Raw genomic sequence first — 26364 nt, forward strand, 5'->3', positions numbered from 1 at the left:
TAGCCTCATTACCACGGCACGTGCAGAGGGACAGAAGAAAGGACGCGGACGGAATAAGAATGATTTCCTTCTTTCATTCTTTTTATTCATTTCTAGAACTATTTACAATATTAATGTGCAGATACACAGAGAACACGATGAAAACAACGACCTACAAAAAATACACTTATCATATAGCGCAGGGCTGGAATGTAACGAGGGATAAAAAAAAATAATGAGACAACCAAATTGCCAAAACTGAGAAAGAAGAGAGAGAACGTGTGCTTATGTGCTGGGGAAATAATGGAGGGGCAGGGTGAAAATAGAGCACATATGCTTAATTTATGCAGATACGCACATTTCTCTTTAAAATCTGGACAAACTTGTACTGAAAATGCATAAGAACTGAAAGTCATACAACAAACCCATCCATAAATCAAGACAACTGAGGTAATTGAGTGTATTATTTAGTGCTGTTTATAAACTGCATTGTTCTTCACGAAATTTGGTTATCAAACTTTCTAAATAATGTTATTCTATCTGACTTTGGCGTCAATAATGTGCACATGCACCCGATCCCAGTCTTAATACGCACACTCATACACACATTGTTTAAATAAACCAACGTCCAAAAGTCAAAATGCGATCTACAAATGGCAATTGCAGTGTTCTGCTTCGTTTTGTTTCGAATGCTAAGCGTCAAAAATATCCAAGACCTGTTCAAAACTTAATCTGTGGAGGCAATAGTTTATTTTTGGGATGTTTAAACAGTGGAGGGTTAGAAGTGAAAAACACCCCTTCTTGACGAAATGGGGGCTCATTTATTAAAGGCAATGTTGGACGTCGAGGTAATGGCAGGCCTACGGTTCATCCTTTGTACCAGAGAGTAAACATGACAAATGGGGCCGAGTTTGGCATGATTAAAGATGAAATACGGATCCATCTTCACCAAATCTGAAAACTACTGTCTGCTGCCTTCTGTTTAATGGAGGAGGAGCAGGGAAGAAAGAGGGACAAATAAGTATGATGACACAGAAAACATATATCCGTGCATGTTTGGACTTGAGTCTTTACCCCTTTTATTTATAAATAATAATAAAAAAAATTCCCTTCACTGAACAAAGAGACATTAGATGTATGCGCCCTTCCAGAAATTGAAGTCTAACGAGTGCATTTGGAGGGCCGGAGGGGCTATAGGCTTGGTGGTGGCGGCCCAATGGTTCGGGTCTGAGAGTTCCCAAGCACCTGGCTGCTGCTTGAATTTGTACCAGAGGAGGTGGTGGACCTGATTTTGGTGTTTGGCAGCTTGTGGTCTTTTTTCCACTTCATCCGTCGGTTCTGAAACCATATTTTGATTTGGCGCTCAGAAAGAGAGAGAGTGTGCGCGATCTCCACTCTACGCCTACGAGTCAGATAGCGGTTGTAGTGGAACTCCTTCTCAAGCTCCAGGACCTGCTGTCTCGTGTAGGCTGTCCGAGACCGCTTTGGTTCCCCCCCTGTGTAATTTGGGTTCACTGTGTGGAAAAATACAACAATGGAACGTTTTAATTATTTGACTGAGGGACCACGCAATGCAGACATAGATAATAAAGATTCCAAAAAATCTGCACTAATACACACACACACACACACACACACACACACATATGTGTGTGTGTGTGTGTAGAGAGAGAGAGAGAGAGAGAGAGAGAGAGAGAGAGAGAGACTTCGTACGACATTAACATTTCATTTTGAGGAAAAATGAAAGGCAAAAAGTAAATATGAAGCAACTACAACACAACACAGATACGTTACGTGTTGCAGTGCTATTACGTACAGGACAGTCTAGTAATAGCTGGTGACTGCATAAATGACAATTTGAAGTTGTTTCTTGTAATTTCTTTTTAAGCACCAATCTCAAATACACTCTCTAACTCTCCCTAATGATTTAATAATATTATGCGTTATATTACCATGTTTATTGGCATACTTCTTTTATATTTAGCTGAAATCCATAAACTTTCCATGAACAACAAAAAAGTGACAGAAGATGACACAAATGTATACATCCAACCACTTAAATACGAATTACAATAACATTAAGTTAACTTATGGGTTACCAGAGTCATAAAAAGCTTTCCACAAAAAAAGGGATTCCCTGGAAGAAATTGTAAAGGGAAGGTTGCATAGACTTCAAAGGTACTTGGCCGAGGAGTGCAATAAAAATTTATTGAGGATGTAATTATACTGCCCTGCAAACAGCCGATCGTAAATCTCAACCAAGGGCTACTTCACAACGGGCGTAAAGATTTAACACCGGACACTCAGCTCACTACCACTGTTCGAATAAACGCGACAAAGACACAGAGTAGAAGTTAGAGACACTTACCAATGTTTACGTGCACTTTTTTCATCCAAGGGTAAACTACAGGCTCTTTGCATGAACTGGACGAAGATGTAGTTTTGTTGATGGAGTTTTGGATACACACGGGCGGAGGGCTCGGGGGTACGGAGCCGCAATGGTGGTTTGGCTCGGGAAGAGGGGTTGGGAGTCCGGCAGAGAGGAGGACGTGACCCCGTGGAGACATCACCACAGGCTCCTCGGGACCCTGGCACGAGGAATAAGGCGAGTTGCTGCAACCCGACCGCTGGTGGTACATCGGCTCATGCTGAAAAGCATTCTCTCGCCTATGGGTGCTGTAGTAGTCCGGAGAGTGGCTGGGTAGGTAATCATTCTGTGAATATTCCTCGCAGGGTGGAAACTTCGGATCCACATAGTTGGAGTTGATCAAAAAGGAACTCATGGCCATTAATTTCTTTGAATTGCCCACAAAAATATACTAAAAATTATTTCTATCCCTTTACTCGTTTTCCTGTTTCGTGAACCCTCCTACTTTCTGTCAAGTGAACAAAGTTAAAAATCCATGTGACACCGGGAACCAATGGCGTGGATCCCAACAATTCCCGGATAAGGAAATGGGATTAGGCATAGTATAGTCGAAACATCATTTTTGCTTAGTTTGTAATGTTCGGATATTAGCTACAGAGTTGTCATCTACTGGCGTGTATATTATTAACCCGACTAAAACATAACTATGCCAATATAAAAGAAACTCTTAAGGCGTCACTGTAGCGATGCAAGATCCGCTCAGATGAGGTCGTCTCTGCTTTCCCCCTAAATCTTTAAATGTAGCAAGGGCAGGGGGTGTTGCTTATCAGCTTCCAGTCAGGACATTTTAATTTGGATAGATTTTGGCTCGTATTCATGAAAATAGATGCATGGCAATGAAATACAATGCAGTGTTGTCTCGGCTAAGCTCTGAATGTAGTCACTAATAGAAGTGAGAGGAATCTGGAGTGTACAGCGCACACCAAACCATGTCAGAGATAAATCTGGGCTTGTTTAGGATCGATAGAAAATTCATCAACTAATTCTGGCTCCCAGGCCTCCTAAATCACAGTTAGACCTTTGCATCAAGCCAATCCTGCTACCAAGCACCTCGAAAATGCTGCACAAATCTAATTCAAATTTGCACATCTTACATGAAAACATAACGCATAACGCATGTGGCTGCATAACTGGCGATGACCCAGATATACGTGTTCAAGTATCATTAGTATTATGTTTACAATTACATTAACAAAAAAATATACCATAGCATGATTCCGAGTCACAAAATTTCCACCAAAATTCCATAATTGAATACAACCCACCAAATGCTAGGCAGCCTACTTTGACCAAAAAATAAACTGAACCAGACCTTTCATTCCATAAATGTATAAGTTTAATTGTCGTTGTGTGGGCCAGCCATTCAAAATGTGAAATTGTTCTCATCTTCTGCTTCCAGTGGCGTAGCGTTTATATCAACTACATACTCCCCTAGACACGAATTTGTGACCGAGTGTCTTTTCACACAAATTCGGATCTACAGGGTATATATAGATGACAGGTAATCTCTGGCATCTGACGAAGTTGCGTAACAGTTCGAGATAGACAGAAGCAAAACGCCTTAAGCTTTATGTAGGCTATATACATTAGTATATCCATTTTGTTGACAATTTAACACACATTACGCGCGTGCGTGTCTGTGTGTGAGTGTTTTTTTTTTTACTTCAAACTATCAAATCAATCTAATGAACTTCCATTAATTTAGACAAAATGACTAACAAAGTTGTGGTTTGTCGCCCGAATTGTTATTCGCACCACCAGAAAGCAGGAAAACCCGCTCTGAATATCTAACTTAACTCAGATAAAATGTAATTCGACCGTCTTGTTGGAAGTACCGTATTGCTTATTTACCAGCAAACAAGTGTAACTACACTCATTTGGTCCTCTGTGGGTAATGTCACCCACATTGCCCACATCACAAAACTCTTGGTAATGTCACCCAATACATGTCATGTTTTTTCATGAAACGTAAATATCCTTTGGATATTGGATATAAAATAATAAAAGGACAGCTTCAATGTTGATGGATACATGACAAAGGCGCATTTGCGGTTTATTGCGGATCGTATTAGTTCACAGCTCCCCTCAGCTCCAATTAAACGTCCAGATAGCCTGCACAATAAAACAATAAAATATGCAAGAAAGAAGAATTGAGAAACGTTTCGCATCATAAAAACAAAATAACAAAATATACGACTTTTTCTGTTTCTTTTTCGTTAATATCACGCATTCTGCCTGTATTTTCTTTCTTATTTCATTAAAATGTCGTTATTTCTCTCTGCTGAGCCACAGGAATACACAATTAGGCTACCTTATATAGTTTGGTTTAGTTTGCCTCGAAAAACCGTCTACCACTCATTAATATAACACACATTTATAACATCCATAGTCTCCTTCTGAACATCAAAATTGGCCTGTGGTGAATTGCTTTCAATGTAGCGTATATATGTCTATCACACAAGACAATATATATTATACACACTGAACATTAAAACATAATTATAAGTGATGTTATAAAACATAACAAAACGAATAGTGCCAGTCGATTTATTTAACAAACCTCATCCGGTTAAGTTATATATTTTGATAAATAATGCATTAATATGTGCTTATATGAATACACTCTTGTAAAATGAAGCCGTAGCCCCTAACATCTCTACAAACAAGGCTAGTTTTACCATTGAACGTGTCCACAACAATATTATTTATTATGCTTTGAAGTTGGACAATGTTGCAATACCAGACTCAAAACTAAAAATATACTTTCCCATTAAAATAAACCTATACCTTAATGTGAACAATTACAGTTTATAGGTCTTTGAGGCGAAAAATTAATTTAAATTAATTCAATACTTTATTTCAAACTAATGTACTTATTTGCGTTTACGATCGAATTTAGACCAGATTGTTCATTTTCGGTATTCCGATAGACTATTTCAGAGGAATATTTATGGTACCAAAACAACGGCATCATAAAACAACAATGCAAATACCACATTTCTTTGTTCAGTCTGTCTGAACAAAACCTTAGGTTCTAACATTGGTTAGAAAACACAAATCAATATTTTGTAGAAACCAAAAACGTGTAGACGAATTATAATAATATGAGCACGAACCGCAATAAACTTCAATAGCTTACATGTTTTGTTTATTTCAGTATATGCTTTGAAAAAGCGAAAGTCATCACGAGGACCCCAGCGTTTGCTTGAAAAGTACGGCCTGTTCGAATATTCGAGCCCTGTCCTGTTAGACGGACAGTTGTTTTCAGGTCTATCTTTTTTCATTCTGGCCTGCTCTCTAAGTTGCTGATGATCATGTCCGACAGGGACCTTAGCCTGCATTCATCCATAAGTGATTTCATAGAGCGAATTGTCGTAATCGACCCAGTATAAGATGTAAACCTCTAACTCTTGGCTTCAGTAGGTAACGCGTTTCTTTTTAAAACTGAGGGGAAAGTTCACCAGCAAAATCACACCCAGCTTTTACCCTTTCACCTCCTGGAGTTCCCGACCTTGGCATCACCCCTACCATAATTGCTAAGAAAATCATAGAAATCGTAGGCATCATAGAAAAGCGCGAAATAACATGTTATTTTAACAAAAGGTAGATAACAATACAAATGAGCACAAATTAAGTAATCGGATTAAGAATACACCCAAGACAAAAGTCAGGTCTCAGGGGAACTGACGGACCTGTCGCAGTTCTAAGCACGTGGTCTAGGAACGCACCTGCTGTAGAAACATTGGTGATCTTTAGAAGAATGTAATATGTAACTGTTACGCTAATATTCACTTACTTTTCTCCCCTGCACAGCCTTGCCCATTTCGCCGCGTCGCGTCCCTCTTCTCATCCTGTACACACTCAGGCGATCCTTTTCCAATTAATATGACTTTAAATCCTTTCTTTATCCTCACAAGGAGCGTCCTACCTATTTATTTTTCTCGCGCTACAGGTTGAGCCCGTGACCTCACCGTGATACCTTTAGCACACAAAAATCCATCTCAGCCTCCAGACTAACCAGCGACTCCGCTCATAAGCAGACTATTAGATCATTTAAATACGCTCATAAACCGGCCGATGCATCAGGACATCTTCGATAGATATAGAACAAAAAGAGGAGGAAATTATAAGATAAAACACAGCACGACACTAACTCCATCAGTCGAACTAATGCAGCTCCGCCATTGTCGCTTTAACCTTGCAGCAGCGACAACAAGCGTTCTCTCCAGTGCTACGCCCGTTGTCTCCGTAATATATCTTAAAACACACAATACTCCACTACAAATCTGAATGTGACAAACCATCGGGTCCTCCTAAGCATTTTGTTGTGAACTCGCAAGTTTTCGTATTAATCTAATACTTTGGCAGTCTTTGTTAAACAACTAGGCGTGTCACAAGCCCCAGTACATTTTAATATTTGTTAGACGCGCTGACCTGTGTTTCACCCCTTCGTCGGGTCTTTCCCACTTGCAACTTCTATAGTAATGCATGCATAGCTTGCTCGGTCATATTGAATTGTGCCCAGGTCATTACTTTGAAGAAAAATTACTAGGAAGGGGAATTCATTCAACATAGCCACCGAGCCCGAGAACCAGCACAGCTTATTGCTTCGTTTCATTGTTGCATACATATTTATTAATCAAAGTGTCGGAGCTAAAATACGCAGTTAAAATTTCACACATTCTCTTTATTATTAGGCTAATTAAAATAAATGTTAAACTGGTATGAAAAGGGTAGGTCGTTAATATTAGTTGCATGCTGTGTTATACGTGAATAATACGTGCATAATACACATTCCAAATGTATATAGCAAATTCACGACGAGTCCGTTGACTAAGATAATTGTTCTCTCTCGCTCTCTCTCGCTCTCTCTCTCTCTCTCTCTCTCTCTCTCTCTCTCTCCATCTCTATTTAGTGCCTGCTCTTTGTGTTTTCGGATATAAATTCATCTGTTTCTGAAAAATAATCCTAAAACATACTAAAACAAGCACACTATTGTTAATATTATACGGTAAGTATTGTAATTCAATTACAAGAGAAGATAAATCGAGTTGTTCTAATCGTTTTTAAATCATATGCGTCCGCATATAGGCTATGACAATGCACGGCAATACTCTGCCAGGCAACGGTACATGTTACAATGGAATCGAAATTCAGTGACCTCTGGATGAACTCCAACTGGATAGTGTTTTCTAAAATAATTTGCCTCCATTTATGTTTAGCACATTGTTTCCCACATATTCACCAAACTTCGTTCAACTTTTGACGTAGAACAGTAGAATATAAACCCACTCACAAACACACAATAAAAACAACTATGGTAGTAAGAATCCATACATGTGTAGAAATAAATAAATAATAACATATGATATAGGCAAAGAAAATGCTACCAATTGCATGACAAACAAGTAACGGTGTTTAAATTATGTTAAATTATTATTATAAAGTTAAAGATCTGTTATAACGTCCCGTTATAATTTCCTTGAAAACATGTATTTATGGTTTGCTTTTAATTGAACTGGGTGCTCATTGTAATTATAATTATCAGCCATGTTTGTTATAGTTCCATGCAAAAAAAAGAAGAAGAAAAAAAATACTAGTTTTCAACACGTAAACGGCGAAATAAAATGAGCAGCGTAACCATTCCAACGAAGTTGAATAAAACGAACGCCAAAAAAACCCTGACGGCTATGGAGACTGGAATTAAACTAGACCGGGATTTAAATTGGTGTAATTAAGATCATCTTCATTTTCCAGACGAGTTCCTGTGTGGCATGCGTGTACAAAGTAAGGCAATAGATATGAATATAGGCTTATGAAAACAGCATATACTAAATAAACATCGCAGACCATCCCATTTTGCCTCCAGGCCGTTGAAAGTACGGGTTTGGAAGTAAAATCAGATAACAGGGGGAAAAATCTGTAGGTGGCAAAAAGGATAACTCTGATGGCTGTTGCAGATAATGGGGACAGGGGAGACGATGCGATAAGGAAGAATGATGGAGATTTATATACTTCAGAACCTCAGGATTCTTTGTTCCTCTCCGTCATTGTTATTTGGGCTGGACTTTTAATACTTTCATAATAACAATGGCATCTTAAAGAACGACATGTTCATATTCCGAAACATTTTCGGAACGAAACTCATTAATACATTACTTTCAACTGATGTCAGGATGTAATATTATTACTTAGTGATGCTGCTTTACGAGTCTTTTCACTTTTATTTGATTCGATGTTTGTACCTTTGTTTGTGCGCATGTATGTGTGCGAAGTTTGCTAATATATATGCAAGAGTTTTCTTTCGTATCTCAAAAACTGCATTCATGTTTCCTTTCTGTGAACTATGAGAATCTTTTACGAGTAGGTATTTGAAGCCTCTCAGTACATTCCATGACTTAAATTATACAACATTGTGTTGTATAAATATTTAATTGCAATGTTCGTATGCTTTAAACATGTCATTTCATATGAAAATATGATAAATCACCTGAGAAAACAGTATTGATGAAAGAATGTCAATGCACCGAGGCGCTCTTTCGGTCCATTTTTTATTTCCTGTAGCATAGCCGCCCTTGCTTCACCATAATCTTTCTTGTCTTTGGAAAGCTCCTTTCTTTTTATTTTCCTCCCTTTGCCGCTGACATCCAGCAATTGCTCTAGAAGTGCACAGAGTCACGACGTAAACTTTTGACCCTCAACACTTTGACCCCTCCGGCTGCATAGCCATCCTAACAAGACTAGATACACCTTCAATGTTCCTATTGCCACTGAGAGAGAGAGAGAGAGAGAGAGAGAGAGGGTGGGAGGGTGCGAGAGAGCCGAGTGTCTTATCTCATGTCTTATTGAGTTTTTGTTTTGAATAATCCATAGGGTAGAATTTTACCTTTAATTCCAAAATAAATTAATGGAAAATTGCCTTTTCCTCAACTCTGTGTGTGTCGGTGTCGACCGTTGCACTGAAGAATGCAATGATTCATATACAATGTGGCTATAAGTAACCTTATAGGCTGGTCTGCGACAATAAATGAGAAACCAGTTTGCGTTCGGGGCTCACAGCATGACTATGAACTTGGTCTGAAGCGGGCTCTGCTGGTGATAAGGTGGCGTTGCATCCTGCTAGATTATTCTTCAAAATTGTTATTTGTTATTCAACACGTTTTGAATCTTTCAGCGATATATAATTATATAATAGCTACATAATCACATAATTTCATACATTATTGACCTTCAATCGAAGCATTTAATTTAGGCCTATTAAACTTTTTTTTTTAAAGAAATCAACTTTTTATTTTTTCATTTTATTTGTTTATTAAATGATGAGCTGTGGGCCTGGCTCAAAATCTAAGAATTAGGTAGCCTACGTGGACTTTGAAATATAGGCTAATTTGAATATATAGCCTATATATTCTGGTACATTACATTACATTCATGGCATTTGGCAGACGCTCTTATCCAGAGCGACATACAGTTGATTAGACTAAGCAGGAGACAGTCCTTCCCTGGAGCAATGCAGGGGAGGGCCTTGCTCAACGGCCCAACGGCTGTGTAGTATATAGCCTATATTATGGTTTCACCAAGTTACTCACATGAAATGCAAACATCATGCAAAATCAGATTAGTAGTTAAAAATGAGAAATTATTGTCCAAAATGTATTAATTTTACAACTTAGGCCTACTTATAATATTAGTATTAGCATTAATAGGCAATCAGTAGCGAGGATGATGATTTCACCGAAATGTTTTCCCTTTCAATCGGATATACATATACATGGTATATACATGATTCAACTATTATGTTGAATAAAAAATATTAAATAGCTTAATAGCATTTAATGTAGCTTTTTATGAAGAACACGAAGGAGTATAACCGATTTATGAATCAACGTTTCAATTTAATTTCAATAAAATGAGCTGGAAGCAGTATAATTTAACGTTAAATGTGAAAAAGTTGGCCGACATACAACTTGTTGGTTTGTCGAACATTAAAGAACATTAAAGAACATTAAACATTAGAGAACATTAAACATGTTAATTCATTTTAAGATGACCTGCTGTTTGGGTATTCATTTAAGTTGTTTATTAATTAGGCAAAATCATAAATAATTTCCAAGGCAAGTATTCAATAATGTATGCTGTTTAAGGACATTTCCTGACATGTTTTAATGTGCACCCCACTTAGCGAAGTGCTAATTCTCGAAAAACACACACGAAATAAATACACACATATAAAATCAGAACTTGACACTCCGGTTCTGAGGCTAAAGTAATTTCGATATATTCAAAATTATCCACCCTAGTTTGAAAATCAAACAAATATTCAGTTCCAAAGATATTCAAATAATTATTTAAGCACATGCAGCAAAATGTAGACATAGCCTACTTTACACGCGCCTGAATACACAAAATTATATTAAATATGCTTTTCTTCGCCCCCTTTGGAGAACCAGAAAAGGGAAAAGCCAGGCAGATTCATGGCTAAGAAAATAGATTGACTAAACGTTAGACGTATAAACATCACAACCTCATTGTAAATTTGTGTGGAAACTCTGTATTGTAGGCAACCAGCCTTTTCCTGGGCGAAGAAGACTCCGCTGGGCTCGTCTGCTGACCTCGCGACGATCCCATCCCTATGAATTATTGATGAGATCCGCGCACAGATTACCCCTATCAATATGCAAAACGCATTAGACTGCTAACATGGCAATTTAATCGTTTGGAATCATTGCGATGAAATGTTTAAGCCCTAGACCAAGAAAATGCCTGTGTTTTTAGCAAATCGAAATGTACTTTATAAGATGAACAATACAATTCAGTGGAAATGTACATGCTTTGCAGAACAAAAGCGCCACTAATAAACAGAATCAAGCTTATACATACCTTTAAATTTGCCCTTGCAGTATCCATCGTGTGTTGACTTCACACTTGCAAATGAATGTGATTAAGACTGGGTATAATGACAGATTTATTCGTAATTATATCCCATCTCTTGGTTCTTGGTTACTTAGGTTTACTTTTACACCTGTGCAATTTTCTTCGAAACTTCAGCCCATAGGAAAAATATTTTCGTTGAAAACAGTCGCTTATTTAGTTGTGTGTGTACCTGCGGCCGCGCATGTGTGTGTGTGTGCGTGTGCGTGAGAGAGGAAGAGAGAGAGAGAGAGAGAGAGAGAGAGAGAGAGAGAGAGAGAGAGAAAGCGAGAGAGCATATGCATGTGTATCCGATGTTTCACGTAAATGGGGAAAAAATATGTATTGGTAGATAGAAGAATAAAACGGTTTTAGATCACCAGTGGCCCAAGTAGCTACACCTTTAAAAGGAAAGACGTCTCGTGCAGAAGGTCAGACTAGGGGCAAAAAGTCGCCGACTGTATAATTAGCTGAAGAAAGGAAGCCAAAGAAAAATGAAATGGGAGCCTTCGCCTTTCTTCGCAGTCTGAACTTCGTTTTCCTGTTTACCCCAGAAACTTCCTCTGTGAGGCAGTAGAAAATAAAAAATAATCGGAAAAATACAAGAAAATAAAAAAACTAAACACTAACAACACTGTACACTATACCAAGGACAACAGTAACCCTATAAAACCAACTATTTATTTGACATGACACATTGCACAAGTAGGCCTATTAACATGTACGAATACACAGATAAAATATTGTTACTATTTTTTTATATATATATGACGATAGTCATTGTAATTGCAATTGAAATTTCAATTGAAATGGCACTATTTCACAGGAAACTCTTTAGCATAGAGTAAAACGTGTCAGGTTCAATAGTTTACGCAATTGGTGTATTGCTATGTAGAATGAACAGAATGGATCATTGCTAATTGTTTATTGCTACGGTGCTGAATAAAAATAATCATGCTGTTGCTTCTGCTATGTGTGTGAGTGTGTGTGTGTGTGTGTGTGTGTGTGTGTGTGTAAAAGCATTGTATAATTTCATTTCTTGAATATCAAATAGCATTATCTAAATTACCTGTTTGTTGTTCCTTGAACAGTGCAATATGACTTTTATACGCAACCCGTTGCTTGACACGAGCCACAATTACCTGAAAGAGCCTGCCGAACAGTATAATATCAACAGTACAGATTTAATGTGTTTCCTGATTTAAGAATAAATATGTATGCATATAAGGTTATTTAACGAAACTTTTCATTCAGAAAATAAATAATAATAAAACATTACATGATCCTGCTTAAATGGAATTAAATATTTACTTGGCCCGCTTCGATCAGTGATGACCGTAGTCAAATTATTCATCTTTTCTGAGAATTGTGAATATAAAACTACCAAGAACAATATTTCTCTGTTTTGCCCTTTGCCCACCAGTAAAGGTTAATTGATTTTATGGATTTTTTCAGTCAAAGATCCAAGTGAAGAAATGGTCACCACAGCATTTATATTTTCAGCAGCTGTATTTTCTAGAGCTTGTCCGAACTTTGGCCAGTTAAGTTCAAGCTGGCCTCAGTATGTGTGGCATGCAACAAGTACAGTAATTAATTAGCTTACATTACATTAAATAAAAGAACCCTATCTAGTTAAACAGTTCTTATTCAGGCAAAATGCTTCTTTGTCTGTGAGCTTTCACACACCTATGATAGAGGGTTCTATGAAGAACCACAAGGGGTTCCTCTATGGAATCATGCCAAAGAACCCTTTCTGAACCCCTTTTCTGTGAGTGTACTTTTACAAAATCAAGAAAGGGGGGGGGGGGCTTTTTCAATTCAATTTTGACTTCTTAAAAGCTGCCATCGATAGAGAAGCCTGACAATGGCAACAGACAATAACATCTGGTCCTCTAATATGCATCTTTATTAAAACTGGGAGAAAATGGAATTGTGATGAAAATAAGAGCAAAAAAGATCAATTTGGTCATAAACATTGATTGCAGTCTGGTTTTTCCACAACTGTAGGCCTTTACTTAAAGTTTTACATTACATTGATCTAATGGAATTACTTTTATGATATAAGTGTAATTCACCGCCTTTTAAATTTGCATATCACTTGAACCAATGTGATGCATTGAAATAGGAATCTGGAAAACCAAGGAAAATGTGTTCATAATTTGCATATTGTATTTTGAACTAAGTCACAAAGTGTGAACAAGAAAATATAAAGAACGTACTTGCAGACTGTCAAACAGCCCCAGCTCAGGTGTTTCATTACATACATATTTGACCATTTACAGATATCTTTTTAACACACACACAGTCACCCACACACGCACACATACACACACATGCACACATGCGCACACATGCACACACACACACACACTCAACTTTTATCATATCTTACACTGAAGATACTTTTGCATGTATACACAATGCAATGAGTAGTGAAGGAAACACAACCTATTATTTGATATTTATTCCACATATGTTTTGGACTTATTTGTATATCGCTGCTGTAGCCCATCCACTTCAAGGTTCAATGTCTTGTATGTTCAGAGATGCTCTTCTGCATACCACTGTTGTAAAGTGTGGTTATTTGAGTTACTGTCACCTTCCTGTCAGCTTTAACCAGTCTGCCCATTCTCTGACCTCTCTCATATACAACACATTTTTGCATACCATTCTCTGTAAACTCTAGAGACTGTCCCATGAGATTATCCCTAAAGATCCATTGTTTCAGAGACACTCAAACCACTCCGGTGAGAAGCAACAATTCTACAATCATATTTATTGCCCATTCTGGTTCATGGTCTGGACAACAACGGAACCTCTTGACCATGTCAGCATGCTATTATGCATTGAGTTGCTGCCATATGATTGGCTGACTAGCTGGCTAGATATTTGCATTAACGAGCTGAAGTACAGATCTACCTAACAAAGTGGTCACTGAGTATATATAATGTGTGTGTGTGTGTGTGTGTCTGACCATGATGATATGTACGCACACAAGTACATCAATTTATACATACATACATAAATACAGCATTCTAAAATATACAGATATCCAAGGTCTCACCACCATCTTTGCAATGAACTTGGGACTACCAGTCAAACTGATTATTGGTTATTGGTCCCCCCCCCCCCCCCCCCTCTTGCATAAACCCAGCTACACGTCAATTTCAGCAGTAGAGCGGCCGAACTTACTTTGAGTTGAAAAAGTTCCTGTACCGGGTTTCCACACTCAAATAATATTTCTGATTGGCAAAAAAGAGGAGCAGACAGTGAAAGTACTCAGAGAAAGGCAAAAGGTTTGGGACTGTCTCCGCAATGTGCTCAGTCGTCACTGACCCTTTAAAATCCCTTCGAAGCAGTTAAACCGTCACTTACATTCTAGAATGTGAAATATATAGTACATTGTCAACTCCCCAAAACCATAAAACTAACTTTATGGACCCCACGTGACTTTTGAGAGCCAGTGAGGGGTATCTTACAATGGCCTGGGTGATTTTTACGATCGAACTTCGAGATAAAACCCTCATCCATTTGACATGTAAATGTCATAGCTACTTTTGGCATAGTTTGGCAAAGCAAATTTTTTAACGAAAGCAGCACAAGGCAGTGCCACTGTTTTTTTTGGCTGAACCGCTCCTCTGCTTATAAAAAGTAGCAGGTGAAGTATCATTACAAGGGGATTAATGGGTAAGTTTACAAGTTAAAAGTTTGTTTATTAAAAATAAGGGGTAAAGTTGATAATATGAGAGGCAATCAAGTAATAACACATTTTGAAGTTAACCGTGTGTTTGACCTGCTCGTTTTTTAGCGTGCAGTTCTATTAACGATTTGTAGACAATTTTTTGTAAAGTTGCATTTCAGGGTATAGTCTTTCTATCTTAAGGGACCGTACTTAATATAATGTATTTGAGGGTTAACGGAGTGCATTACATCGTGATAAATATTGCATTTGTAATTCATTTTATGAAGTAATGTTATATTTTGTGTAAATATGTGCTTTGTCGGTATTTTAACTCGCAAATATATGCTACAGTTGATTGCAGAGAAAGGGCATATTAGGCTACTTGACATTGAAATGTAGCCTGTATTTAACATTATTTATTATATAGTCTATAAGTCAAATACTTGCTATTATTTCGGTTTTGTGGGAAGCCTACATGGGGGTATGACAGCAAAAGAACAGAGGACAGATAATCACAATTATTGTTGTGTAACACAGTGAGTGAATAAGAGCAACTTTATTATTATTTTCATTATTTTTATTATTCTTGTTATTATTTTTACTCCAAGATAAGCTACAAACAAATACAAAAAGCTTATTGGCAAAATGCTTACAGGCGGTCCGACGTGACAAGTTGCCATTTTCCTCCGCAGAACGTTTATCATTCACTCTGTCCACTACAAATAGCCTATCGGACACATAAAAAAATGTCTAATATATACATCCTTTCTGGAACATAAAAATGATCCAATAAAATACATTTGTCATTTTGAATAGAATTATACACACGCATGGACGGATACAAGGAAGCTAATCTTGCTTTTCTTTAAATTTCTTTTCACTTTTTTCAAAAAATAAATGAACGATCTGAACACATGACAAAATAAAATGAAAGGGCTTTAGAGTAATACAGCATAAAAAACAAAATGTTTCACACACTGAGGCTCCTGCAAGAGCAGTGCATCAGCCATTCGTCAAGCTTGATTTATTTCATTATATGACAGTCTCTAGATTGTAAACTTAAAACTATACAGTTGTTATAGATTGTAAATAAGTTATAACATTTAAGAGCTCACGTGAAACATGCTAAATTTCAAGAAAGCGTCAGCACAGCACTTTACACAAACGATATAACAATAACGACGGGCATCTGAGAGCATTTATGTTTTTTCAAATAATAGTTATCATACAATGAAAACAACAACAAATGAACACAAGTTGTTTGTTAGCAGTACCACATAAGGATTTTAAATTGTCTAAAACACCACCAACATGCAGAAAGGTGCCGCGCTGTACAGTACTCAGAAATTGTGTTTTGTTTTTACTCATTTTTATTTCTCCCCACATCCTTACTTGGGTGAAAATCAGGGCTGGAAAGCGCTACCTGCAGTTGCAAGACTCATACTTTTCAGCTTATTGTCCTTCTTCCATTTCATCCTCCGATTCTGGAACCAGATCTTAATTTGCCGTTCCGAGAGACAAAGCGCATGGGCTATCTCTATTCTCCTCCTTCGGGTTAGATATCTATTGAAATGGAATTCTTTTTCCAGCTCTAGCGTCTGGTAGCGGGTGTACGCAGTTCGGGCCCTTTTCCCGTCTGGTCCAGTCATATCTGAATAGCATGGACAAAACGTAGGAATAACCATTAACGAGGACGAGGAACGGTCATTGTAGCCTGCCGTAAAACAAAACATGGACAACGTCGTATTATTCATGCATATACATGCAAGTGCATAACAGCGAGACAAAACTACGCGATCGTGGTGGGAAAACTCAAACGTTACTTCACACACTTAACTCACTTTTTTTCATGTGCATATAGGCTACACCTACTCTGTTGAATTAATATCAATGTCCCCACTCTAGAGTCAAGAGTTTAATATTTGCCATATTTTAGTTTAATTAGCATATAGCTCAAAGCTAGTCCTCACTTCACAGCCCACAACTTTTCTGGTGTTTTGCTCTAGACGCTTCATTCTTCATTATAGCAAGTTTCCTTTTCTGGGAGTAAGCAAGTTTCCACACGTAATAAAGCGAAGTTTTCAAGAAAATAAAAACTTCACTGTCTCCCTGGCTTTTACCCTCTCGTCTCGTTCTCTCCCCTATTAGAGTTCGCAAGGCTACACTTGAAAGATTTATGGCGCTTTCCGGGACAGTCTAAAATAAAAGGCTTCTTCTGGGTGTAACAGATAAACACAGAACAACACAGTCTAATCGATAGAAGAAAATAACAATACGGGATATATACCATGGTTAATGTGTAGCTTCCGCATCCAGGGGAATATTTGTGGCGCTTGCCCATCGGTCGATGCTGTTGTGGAGCTTGCGGTAGATTCTTGCTGTTGCTGTGTTCGCGGAAGGGTGTTGTTGCTTCTATGGGTGCCTTCCTCCGTCTCAGAAGAAGCGCTGGTCTCGTCTAATTCTGTGAAATGTGTGCTGCTGTTGTTGGCGTGGTTATTGCTGGCAGTGATCGGGTCAGAAGGGGGAGAAGAGCTTTTGGGTCCCAGCTTCTCGCTGTTGGCGCAAGGCAGGGACTCTGGAGATGAGAGCGAGCAACTAGAAGGTTGTCTGAACCGATTCTCCGGGGCCGGAGACTGGAAACCCCGGGAGCCATCCGCAACAGCCCCAAAGTGGCTGCTTGTTGTTGAACGATTGACGCTGAGGTCCATCCCATTGTAGTTGTAGCCATAAGAGCCCGAGTGCATGGTGCCGGAGTCCCTGTACGAGCCGTTCATAGCGCTGCTGTTAGTTCCATAATTTAGTAACTGATAGTCGGGGCCATTTGGGTAGCGCCCTGAGAACGAGTTTACAAAGTAAGAGCTCATTTAGGTTATTTTAGAGGGCTTGATTTGTAGATCTTGGTCGTTATAACGCCGTTCTTCACGATTTATGATGTATTAATGAATTATAGCAATGCACTGTACTTCGTTTTTGCTATGTATGCGGCCAAATATGGGGGTGGGGGTGCGTTTAAGAATCACGTGCTTTTGTTGACCAGTCGTAAATTCTCACTGATGACTTCAAGAGGTAATTCATGCTCTATGGTTACAAATGATGACGAGATGGGAATCGTTATTCTGAAGTCAATGTGTGCCTCCCTATTGCACGGTTGCGCTCCGTGTTGGCAGAGAGCGTCACCTACTGGGAATTAAAGTTATTGCAGAAAAGAAAGATCTCCATCCAATTTTTGTTTATGTTGTTGCCTTTCTATCTGATCACGAGAACACGCATTTATCCTCGTTACTGTGTTAATCATTGATGGAATCGAAACGCTGTCAATTTTTCGTGTTGTGTGAATAAATAATGGTAAATAGGTAATACATAGCCAAATAATTAAATATGATTTGGGGTGAATTATATTACACATTCGATGGGCCAGTTGAACGTAGATAAGGCAAATGTAAAGGAGCAATAATAATAATAATAATAATAATAATAATAATAATAATAACAAAAATAATCGATATACTGATCGATAAGAAGATGATGAACAATAGCACATAGGCTATATAGAATAGCACACAGGCTTAAATTATACCGCGTCAGGGCAACAGGTATTACCTTGAATAAATATTATATGGTTGTTTATGCATAACAAAAGCCTATATGAATAAAGATCAATTATATATGAACTTATCAAAAAGTTTTTTGACAAAATATTTCATTGCAATTTGTTTCGTTTTGGAATGAATAGAGAGAGAAAGGTCGGTGGAAAATGATTGGTCTCATCCTGACTTGACAAACTAAACCATATATGATGTACTGCACTACAGACCAAGATTAATGTTGTTTTTGTTTTGTTATTTGTATTATTCAGTCGAATATGTCTATATATATATGAGGAAAGCATGGGTAGGATGGGTGGTTCTTATTGATATTTAAGTATCCTAGTGAAATGTACAAGTTGGCATTTGACAGCTTAGTAACTTGAAAGTGTGTGTTATGTGAAACGTGGATATGAACTTGGTATAAACCATACAATAAAATAGCACATTCAGTGAATGCATTGACAGCTTTTCTTATTGTCCGAAGTATGCGCTTTCCTGCTAAACAGAACAGAAGAATCTACAATGTTCAGAAAGTATATCTATGCATCTGAAAGCATCTCCAGAAACGGCACGACTACTTCATGACTTAATAATAAATAATTGGATAAAGGCTCGACGTTGGAAAGATCACTTTCTATTTCGGCCATACACTTGGAGGGTCGAAATGAAGGGTAACATTTAATCAATGGGGCTTCTGAATCCATGGATTCCCAAAATTCGAATGCTTCATATTCCAGTAAAAAGCTCAGGGGCTCACCAGCCTTGAATGGCAGTCCGTGACATACCTGTAAGATCATTCTCCCAACCCCCGCCTCCCACCAACACACAGGCACACACGCATAAATTATAGTCTAGTCATCTCCTTTGTCTTTTGCTTAGCTAACCTATTAATTATTTTTGTATATCCCCACGTGCACATTCCAATTATAACAACATAACTAACAGAGACATGGTAGTTAGCTCAGTAAAACAATTTATTTGCCAATAACTGGAAATGAAATGTGATTATTCGCTGCATTGGCTGCAAAGGCATCGCCCTCAGGTGTTGTCCGAAATATGTCCATGATGTAACACACGTAGACCAGCTTCGCATTTAAATAAGACATAGGTTAACAAGTTGAGACATTTTACTAAGAGATTACTCCTTTATAAAGCTCTGTTGACAAAGCTACAAACACAACCACGTACAAAGTTAATAAAATATATGCTTCTGAGCCAGTCTAGGTAGTTGTGTTTCAATAGATTGGTCGTCGTCCTTAAGCAATAAATCAAGTCGCATATAGACCCCAGGTATTTAAGTTATGAAAGACATATGCAATTTAATCGTGCAAGGATTTACTCCTTTAATTTTTATATCTTAAACAGGTACACGTCAGATCAAGGGAGAAAAACCCTAATGAGGATACGAGACACAACCATGAAATCTGTTTCACGAAAGATAGTAGAATATATATATATATATATATATATATATATATATATATATATATATATATATATATATATATATATACACAACTGGAATGCTACAACAAAGATACTATACATAAATTCACCGGTGCAAATTTCTGGAAAAAGTCTTTTTTTATTTTGAGTTCATCTGCAACCATCAGAATTATTATTATTATTATTATTATTATTATTATTATTATTATTGCGTCTTTGTCGTCATTCTGTCCTCTTTTCTTCCTCCTCTTCTGCGTTGGTTTGTGAAGAGTTGATTAGTTTGTTCTCTTTTTTCCACTTCATCCGTCGGTTCTGGAACCATATCTTTATCTGCCGTTCAGTCAGGCATAGGGCGTGCGCAATCTCGATTCGACGCCTTCTGGTCAAATACCTGTTAAAATGGAACTCTTTCTCCAACTCCAGTGTCTGATATCGGGTGTATGTCTGACGACCCCTACGGCCAGTGTTGCCGAAGGTTCCTGTCAAAAAATGAAAGGGGAAAGAAAGTTAAGCAATCCCAGTGACATAGCAAAGCAGACAGGAAAAGGCAACGTCATATCCAACAACAACTGTATACCAACAATTGAAATAATCCATTCATGACTATTCACATGATTTTGACTATTGTTCGCAGTAGGGGTAGTTATAGGATATTGTTGTTACTGCTGTTGCAACTCTACTGCTGCTACCAGTACTACTGCTGCTACTACTACTACTACTATTAATAATAATTATTATAATAATAAGTCGTTGCATAACGTTGAATAAGGGTATTAACTGGATCCCATCTTTTCTTCTGAACTGCACGTTTTCTCAAAAAAAAAAAAATCATAGCGACAAATTTTGTCTACGTACTTCTAACAGCCTCCGATGACACACCTCTACATTTAAAAAATAATGAGTATCCTCTTGATTTGCATTAGCGGTTGTACCTACATTTTATGTATTGCACGTATTGTAATGGACATCAATTGAACTTGTAAACATTGGGTGTTTTTCCTTTTTTATTAGAGATACGGTACTTAAAATAGTCATACATTAACGTGATATTAACAGCAAAAGCAACAGAGTCAATATAGATAATATTTTTTCGAAGTCATGACAAAATACACTCAAGTATTTAGTACCATGTGTACTTGTGATTTTCTCTATATGTTCTGTCATTTTTCATATTCCAACAACGCTGAAAGAATGTAACCAATGTATTATTATAATTCAGTAATATTGTATTAGTGATCATATTTTCAGTCTGTTCTTCGGCTAAACGTGCCCGAACACAAACGTACAGATTTTGTAAAAATAATATGTCAATCCATAAACATATCCAAGCATATTTGTCTTAGTTGTAGCCTACATTTTCTATTCATATTGACATATTTCCACGAAACACTAAGCAATAAAATAAACCAGAGGAAAAACAATAAATATGGACAACCCAAACCTTACATTGGTCATGCTCCCTCTGGCTTTACCCCGTGAACTGACTGCCAGATGGACGCTCTTTTTCCACAGTAAAGTTTCCAGGCACTTTACAGTAAGAAGAGAGTCACTCACTGGTGAATACTCGTGATATTAGGCATAGCAACCAAACAAGCAGGCATCATGCAAACTAGAGACAAAGACAGGAGAGGCGGACTCACCATTGCACGAATTCATCCTTTGCATCCAGGGGTAGACAGGGGCAGAAGATTTCATCTCGTCGCCATCTGTGAATATGCTATTATTCTGTCCCGGGCAGTCTGATTTACGCTGATCCTGGTTTAAAACGAACGAGTGTTCTTCTAAACTTGAGAGCGCGCAGGCGGCGTCTTTTTCTCTGTAAAAACTGGCCGATGAATAGTCGCATGCACTGGTAGTACTGGTCCGACCGTAGGCACCGCTCGCCTGCTGGTAATAAGAGGACGGGTAAGCCTTATCTTGTACATTGGTAGCTCCATAGGCGGCAGTAGGATAGTGTCTTAAAGGATCCGTGTATCCGGAGGAGTATAACGGTATCTGTCCCAAGAAAGACTCCTGTCCGCCGGGCAGAGTCACAGGGAAAGTTGAGTTTACAAAATAGGAACTCATTGGGAGGGCACCGTTCTTTTCCAGGGATTATGATTTGTTGTGTTTTATAGTCCAAGTGGTTTAGCTATTAGTAGTTTATCGGAGATTGGGTTTTAGGTGAAGGGGGTGGCGAGGTGCCAGTGTGGGACAGAGGGGAACTATACCATCTGATCAGAGGCGGACCAATCACGTGCGCCTATGATAGCAAAATAGCCCCCATGAGGGGGTTTTGATTGCACGCGCCGTGTACCTCAGCTCAATCCGGAGCGGTGAAGCGTTTTTCGCCGTTTTTTCTCCAATTCCAATAAAATAGGGGGATTTGAATCATGCTGGGATTCAAGGCGTTAAGCGTATATATGCATTTCTTTCACGTGTAGTGTGCACGTCAAGTCAATAGTTAAGGAAACATGTTTCGGAAATAGAATTGCCTTAACACCCACAGTGATCAATAGCCTATGTTTACAGCACCAAATATTGTAATATTTGAGGGAAACAAATTATATATGCAATTGATTTTGCATGAATGTTTTCATTTGAGTGTATTTCAATTCGTGTCGTAGCATACGTGTTAAAAAAAAAAAAAAAAATTCGAAACTTTTCTGTGTATATTTCGTACTTGTATAATATAGGCTACATTCGCTTAGGTTACATTTCGTAACTGTACCTTTTATTTTTAGATTTCGGTCAATCACTGATTGAAATCATCAAATTAGCCTACATATATTATCCGAATCAAACATGTGACAACATGCGTATATTTGCAAGACGTCCTGTGAGAATATAGCGCATTGATTTCAGTAAAGCTAGTGTTTACAATAATGCATTGTTCATAGGGTTCCCATGTAAATGCTGTTATTCCGCCCTGTGATTTTTCAGTAACAATAATCTGACAGTGTTTTTTTTTATTTTTATCTTGGTGTGTTACCGGCTCCTTGATTTTATTCTGAATATCTTTTTGTAGTTATTCAAAATGTCAGTCAGAATGTTTCCTAGTTATCACTGGAAAGCGTACCTATGATATATAATTTCCTTGACCTGGCATATATTTAAAAATAATATGAACACGACAACACCGAGCACATTTCTTAATTTGTAATTCAAGGATGTTTAATTTCTGTATTATAGTGAGGGAACAGAAGTCTAGCGTTATGTGGCACCAAATAGATATTCAGTTATGTATTTATATAATTTGAATTTATGTATTTATAAATGTATTTTCTATTCTAAGAACATTTCCTTTATTTCAATGTTATTCTCTTCTTAGTTTATTAGATTGTATGTTGTATATCCGTCAATAGGCCTACATAATGGAGCAAAAATAAACAGTCGTTACTGATTTTAAACTGTTTGCTACAACTTCCATCTTCCTAAATGAGTGAATAGGCAATGATTTAAGGAAATAACAGTTAACGGAAATGCCCTTCCTTTTCTGACATTTTGCTCAAACTTTTTTCTCTCGTTGCAGCTTTCCTTTGTGTGCGTGCACGAGTCGCAACAGAAGCAAGGAAATACATGTGCTGTCTCGAATATGTATGTATTACAAATAGTTATGAAGAAAAACATGAGTGGAAAAGAAGTTAAACAGACTGGAAATCAGGGAATAAACTGCAGCAAGGGCAGACACATGCCTATGACCGGGACATTTTTGAATATACCAAGTTTTACCCAAAGGGAAGCGGGTCAGAAAAAGTTAACATGTCTTCAATAACTTCCACGAAGATGTTCCAGTTAAGTTTACCTATGTAAGTATTAAAAATGTTCATTTTCAGGTCTCATTCCGTAAATCTTCCAAGTCCTCAACTGTATGGATTGAGTATTTGTTTTTCAATTGACGTATTTTATTTAAAATTAATTCGTAATTGATGCTAAACATATATCGCCTGTATTTCTGGGTTATATCGCAATTATACAATGTACAAAATTATTGATAGTTAATTTTTTTTAACGGACAATACCTTTAAATTTATCTGTGCATAAATATTGATATGTTTGAAGCCATTACATAATGTATTTATTAAAAAGACGTCCAATGGTAAAATGTGCTGGTGATGAGTTTTGTTTTGATTGTTGTATTGGTGACAATGTTTGCATCAAACCTCTGAAATTGAAAAGTATCCAGCTACAAAAAATAAAAACATGTCATTATTGATCGTGTGGACGGAATTAAGTATAATCTGTTGATGCACCTTTTCCACCATATGTTTGTAGCTATAATATGAGAAATACACGTTTGTTCCTTAAAACAATATGAGCATACGAGTTTCTCGTCATATATTTTAGCCTTCTTAAAGAAAACAAACAACTTAATACGGCAACCAAATATGACTGATAAATGCGTGGGTTTACAGTTTTCGCCTTGACCAATAGCAATGACCCGTAAAAATCAGGATAAAGATTCTTACTGTAGCGAAAATGTAGGCCTAGATTATTTATTTGATATGTACTGTTTGAACTATACAATTACTGCACTTGGTCAATGCACGTAGCCTACCCTACATTATGTATCAGGCAATTTAGCAACGTTGAACAATAGTACTGAGAATGAATGCCTGTTTAACAGTTTCATGCCAACTATATCAACGAAAGCGTGGGTAGTAGAGCCTTAAAGCGCTGATGTTACAAGTAGGATAGTTTTTCTCCTGGGTGAAAAACTCTTAACACGTTGAATCTGAAATAGATTGCATCTTATTGTTATTTATATTTGTTATCGTGGTACTACTTGCTCTCCATTGACTCCAGTAATTTCCATCAGATACTCCGTTAGCTGATATGTCCCTTCTCCAAAACGTGTAAGGCAGGTTGACCGTTAAATAGCGAATTGTCTTGGCCCCTAATGTCGTTCGCTTCGGTCACTGACCGCAAATCAGATTAGACCATTTCAAAGACCTGTTGGTCAAAGAAATATTCGAGAGAGCTCATGGATTTACGTTTAGGAAACAGTAATTAAAGAGCATATGGCGGAGATGTCTTTCGCTCCAAAATCTCAGGGTTCAATTTTGCCTCAGAGAGTTCAAAAACGTTATTAAAAGCTTGATTCCACTAAATATTTCATTTTCATGAAGAAATCACCTATTTGGATATTCTAGAATATAGCCTTGTGTTCTAAAGACAGGAAGTAGTTTTGTTATGGGCCTATAGTCTCTCTGGGTAGCAGTCGCGTTTCATGTTATGGAATCTCTAAACAACTTGGCAAATACACTCTGAACAAAGATAGCTCAACTTATTAATATCATCAACCCATTAAAATGTTGATGTTCATGAAATACTCTCTATGTCAATGTTACTCTGAATACATAATACATCACATAAAGCACCGCGAGACAGGTACCAAGGACGAATCCTGGTTATCCAACATACTGCCAATGTTTACAGTGCTATAACCCCCCCCCCCCCCAGTTTTTTTTTCTTCCTTACTATATTTCTAGCGCTCCCTCTCTCCTCTCTCCTACACAAACATGACCCCTCTCAATAAAATACACAAATAACTGATTTTCTTTAGTAGACGGAACAATGTCCTAATTTAAGTACAAAGACGGAACGAATGACAACCAAAACTATGGGTTGGGAAAGTTTGACTCCGAGAACAAGAACTTGGCTGAAGACTGAATGTGTGCGCGTTGGAAAAACAGAGCGGCTTGGGGCAGCCTTGGAGTGGCCCATTTTTCATACGACGCAAGGTTTGAGGCTGAGCGGTGAAGCTAACATAACGTGCATGTGACTCTGGGACTCTGTGTGCAACATGGTGAGCCTAATGCAGGCATAAGCACAACAGCAACAGCCGAGAACTCCTGCATTACTTCCCACTCCTCCCCTTTCCTTTAGCCTTCTATATCTCTTCCCTATCGCTGTGCAAATTCAAACACGACGGTAGCAAAGAAAGGAATCTATCTCTCCATCTCTCTCTCTCTCACACACACACACACACACACACACACACACACACACACACACACACACACACACACACACACACACACACGCAAGCTACGTATTAATTAGCATTATTCACAAGTAAACGGTAGATGGCACCAAAGAGCAAGGAATGAGCACAAGACGCTGCATAAACATATATACGCCATTTGAAAGGTAATGGCTGAATGCTTGCATTGGTTAAGATTTCATACAGAGACCTATATACAGGGATCCATCACACCGTGCTAATACATTATATACATGCTGACATTTCATTTGTACATAGTGGGGCTATATATATGTAGTTTTCATTATACTGTAGGCCTATATATTTGCGCACACAGGCTACATTATTTTACTTTAGTCGGTTGAAT

The 26364-nt window shown here is 37.8% G+C and overlaps 3 protein-coding genes across 3 annotated transcripts; all 3 read right to left on the minus strand.

The window, feature by feature from the left end:
* Positions 1-60: 60 nt before the first annotated feature.
* Positions 61-2846, minus strand: LOC133122840 (homeobox protein Hox-B4a-like). The gene is made up of 2 exons (XM_061233058.1): positions 2348-2846; positions 61-1493 (listed from the first exon to the last, which is right to left on the minus strand). The coding sequence occupies exons 1-2, from the start codon at positions 2766-2768 to the stop codon at positions 1171-1173; spliced, it is 744 nt and encodes a 247-aa protein (XP_061089042.1). The 5' UTR covers positions 2769-2846; the 3' UTR covers positions 61-1170.
* A 12690-nt stretch (positions 2847-15536) lies between these two features.
* hoxb5b (homeobox B5b) lies at positions 15537-17924 on the minus strand. The gene is made up of 2 exons (XM_061230746.1): positions 17287-17924; positions 15537-16650 (listed from the first exon to the last, which is right to left on the minus strand). The coding sequence occupies exons 1-2, from the start codon at positions 17861-17863 to the stop codon at positions 16403-16405; spliced, it is 825 nt and encodes a 274-aa protein (XP_061086730.1). The 5' UTR covers positions 17864-17924; the 3' UTR covers positions 15537-16402.
* A 2236-nt stretch (positions 17925-20160) lies between these two features.
* hoxb6b (homeobox B6b) lies at positions 20161-22099 on the minus strand. Its single transcript, XM_061233059.1, has 2 exons — positions 21673-22099; positions 20161-20511 (listed from the first exon to the last, which is right to left on the minus strand). Exons 1-2 carry the CDS (start codon positions 22097-22099, stop codon positions 20255-20257), a joined length of 684 nt encoding a protein of 227 aa, XP_061089043.1. The 3' UTR covers positions 20161-20254.
* Positions 22100-26364: the final 4265 nt, after the last annotated feature.

This window comes from Conger conger, chromosome 2 (assembly GCF_963514075.1).
Source record: "Conger conger chromosome 2, fConCon1.1, whole genome shotgun sequence".
Lineage (NCBI taxonomy): Eukaryota > Metazoa > Chordata > Actinopteri > Anguilliformes > Congridae > Conger > Conger conger.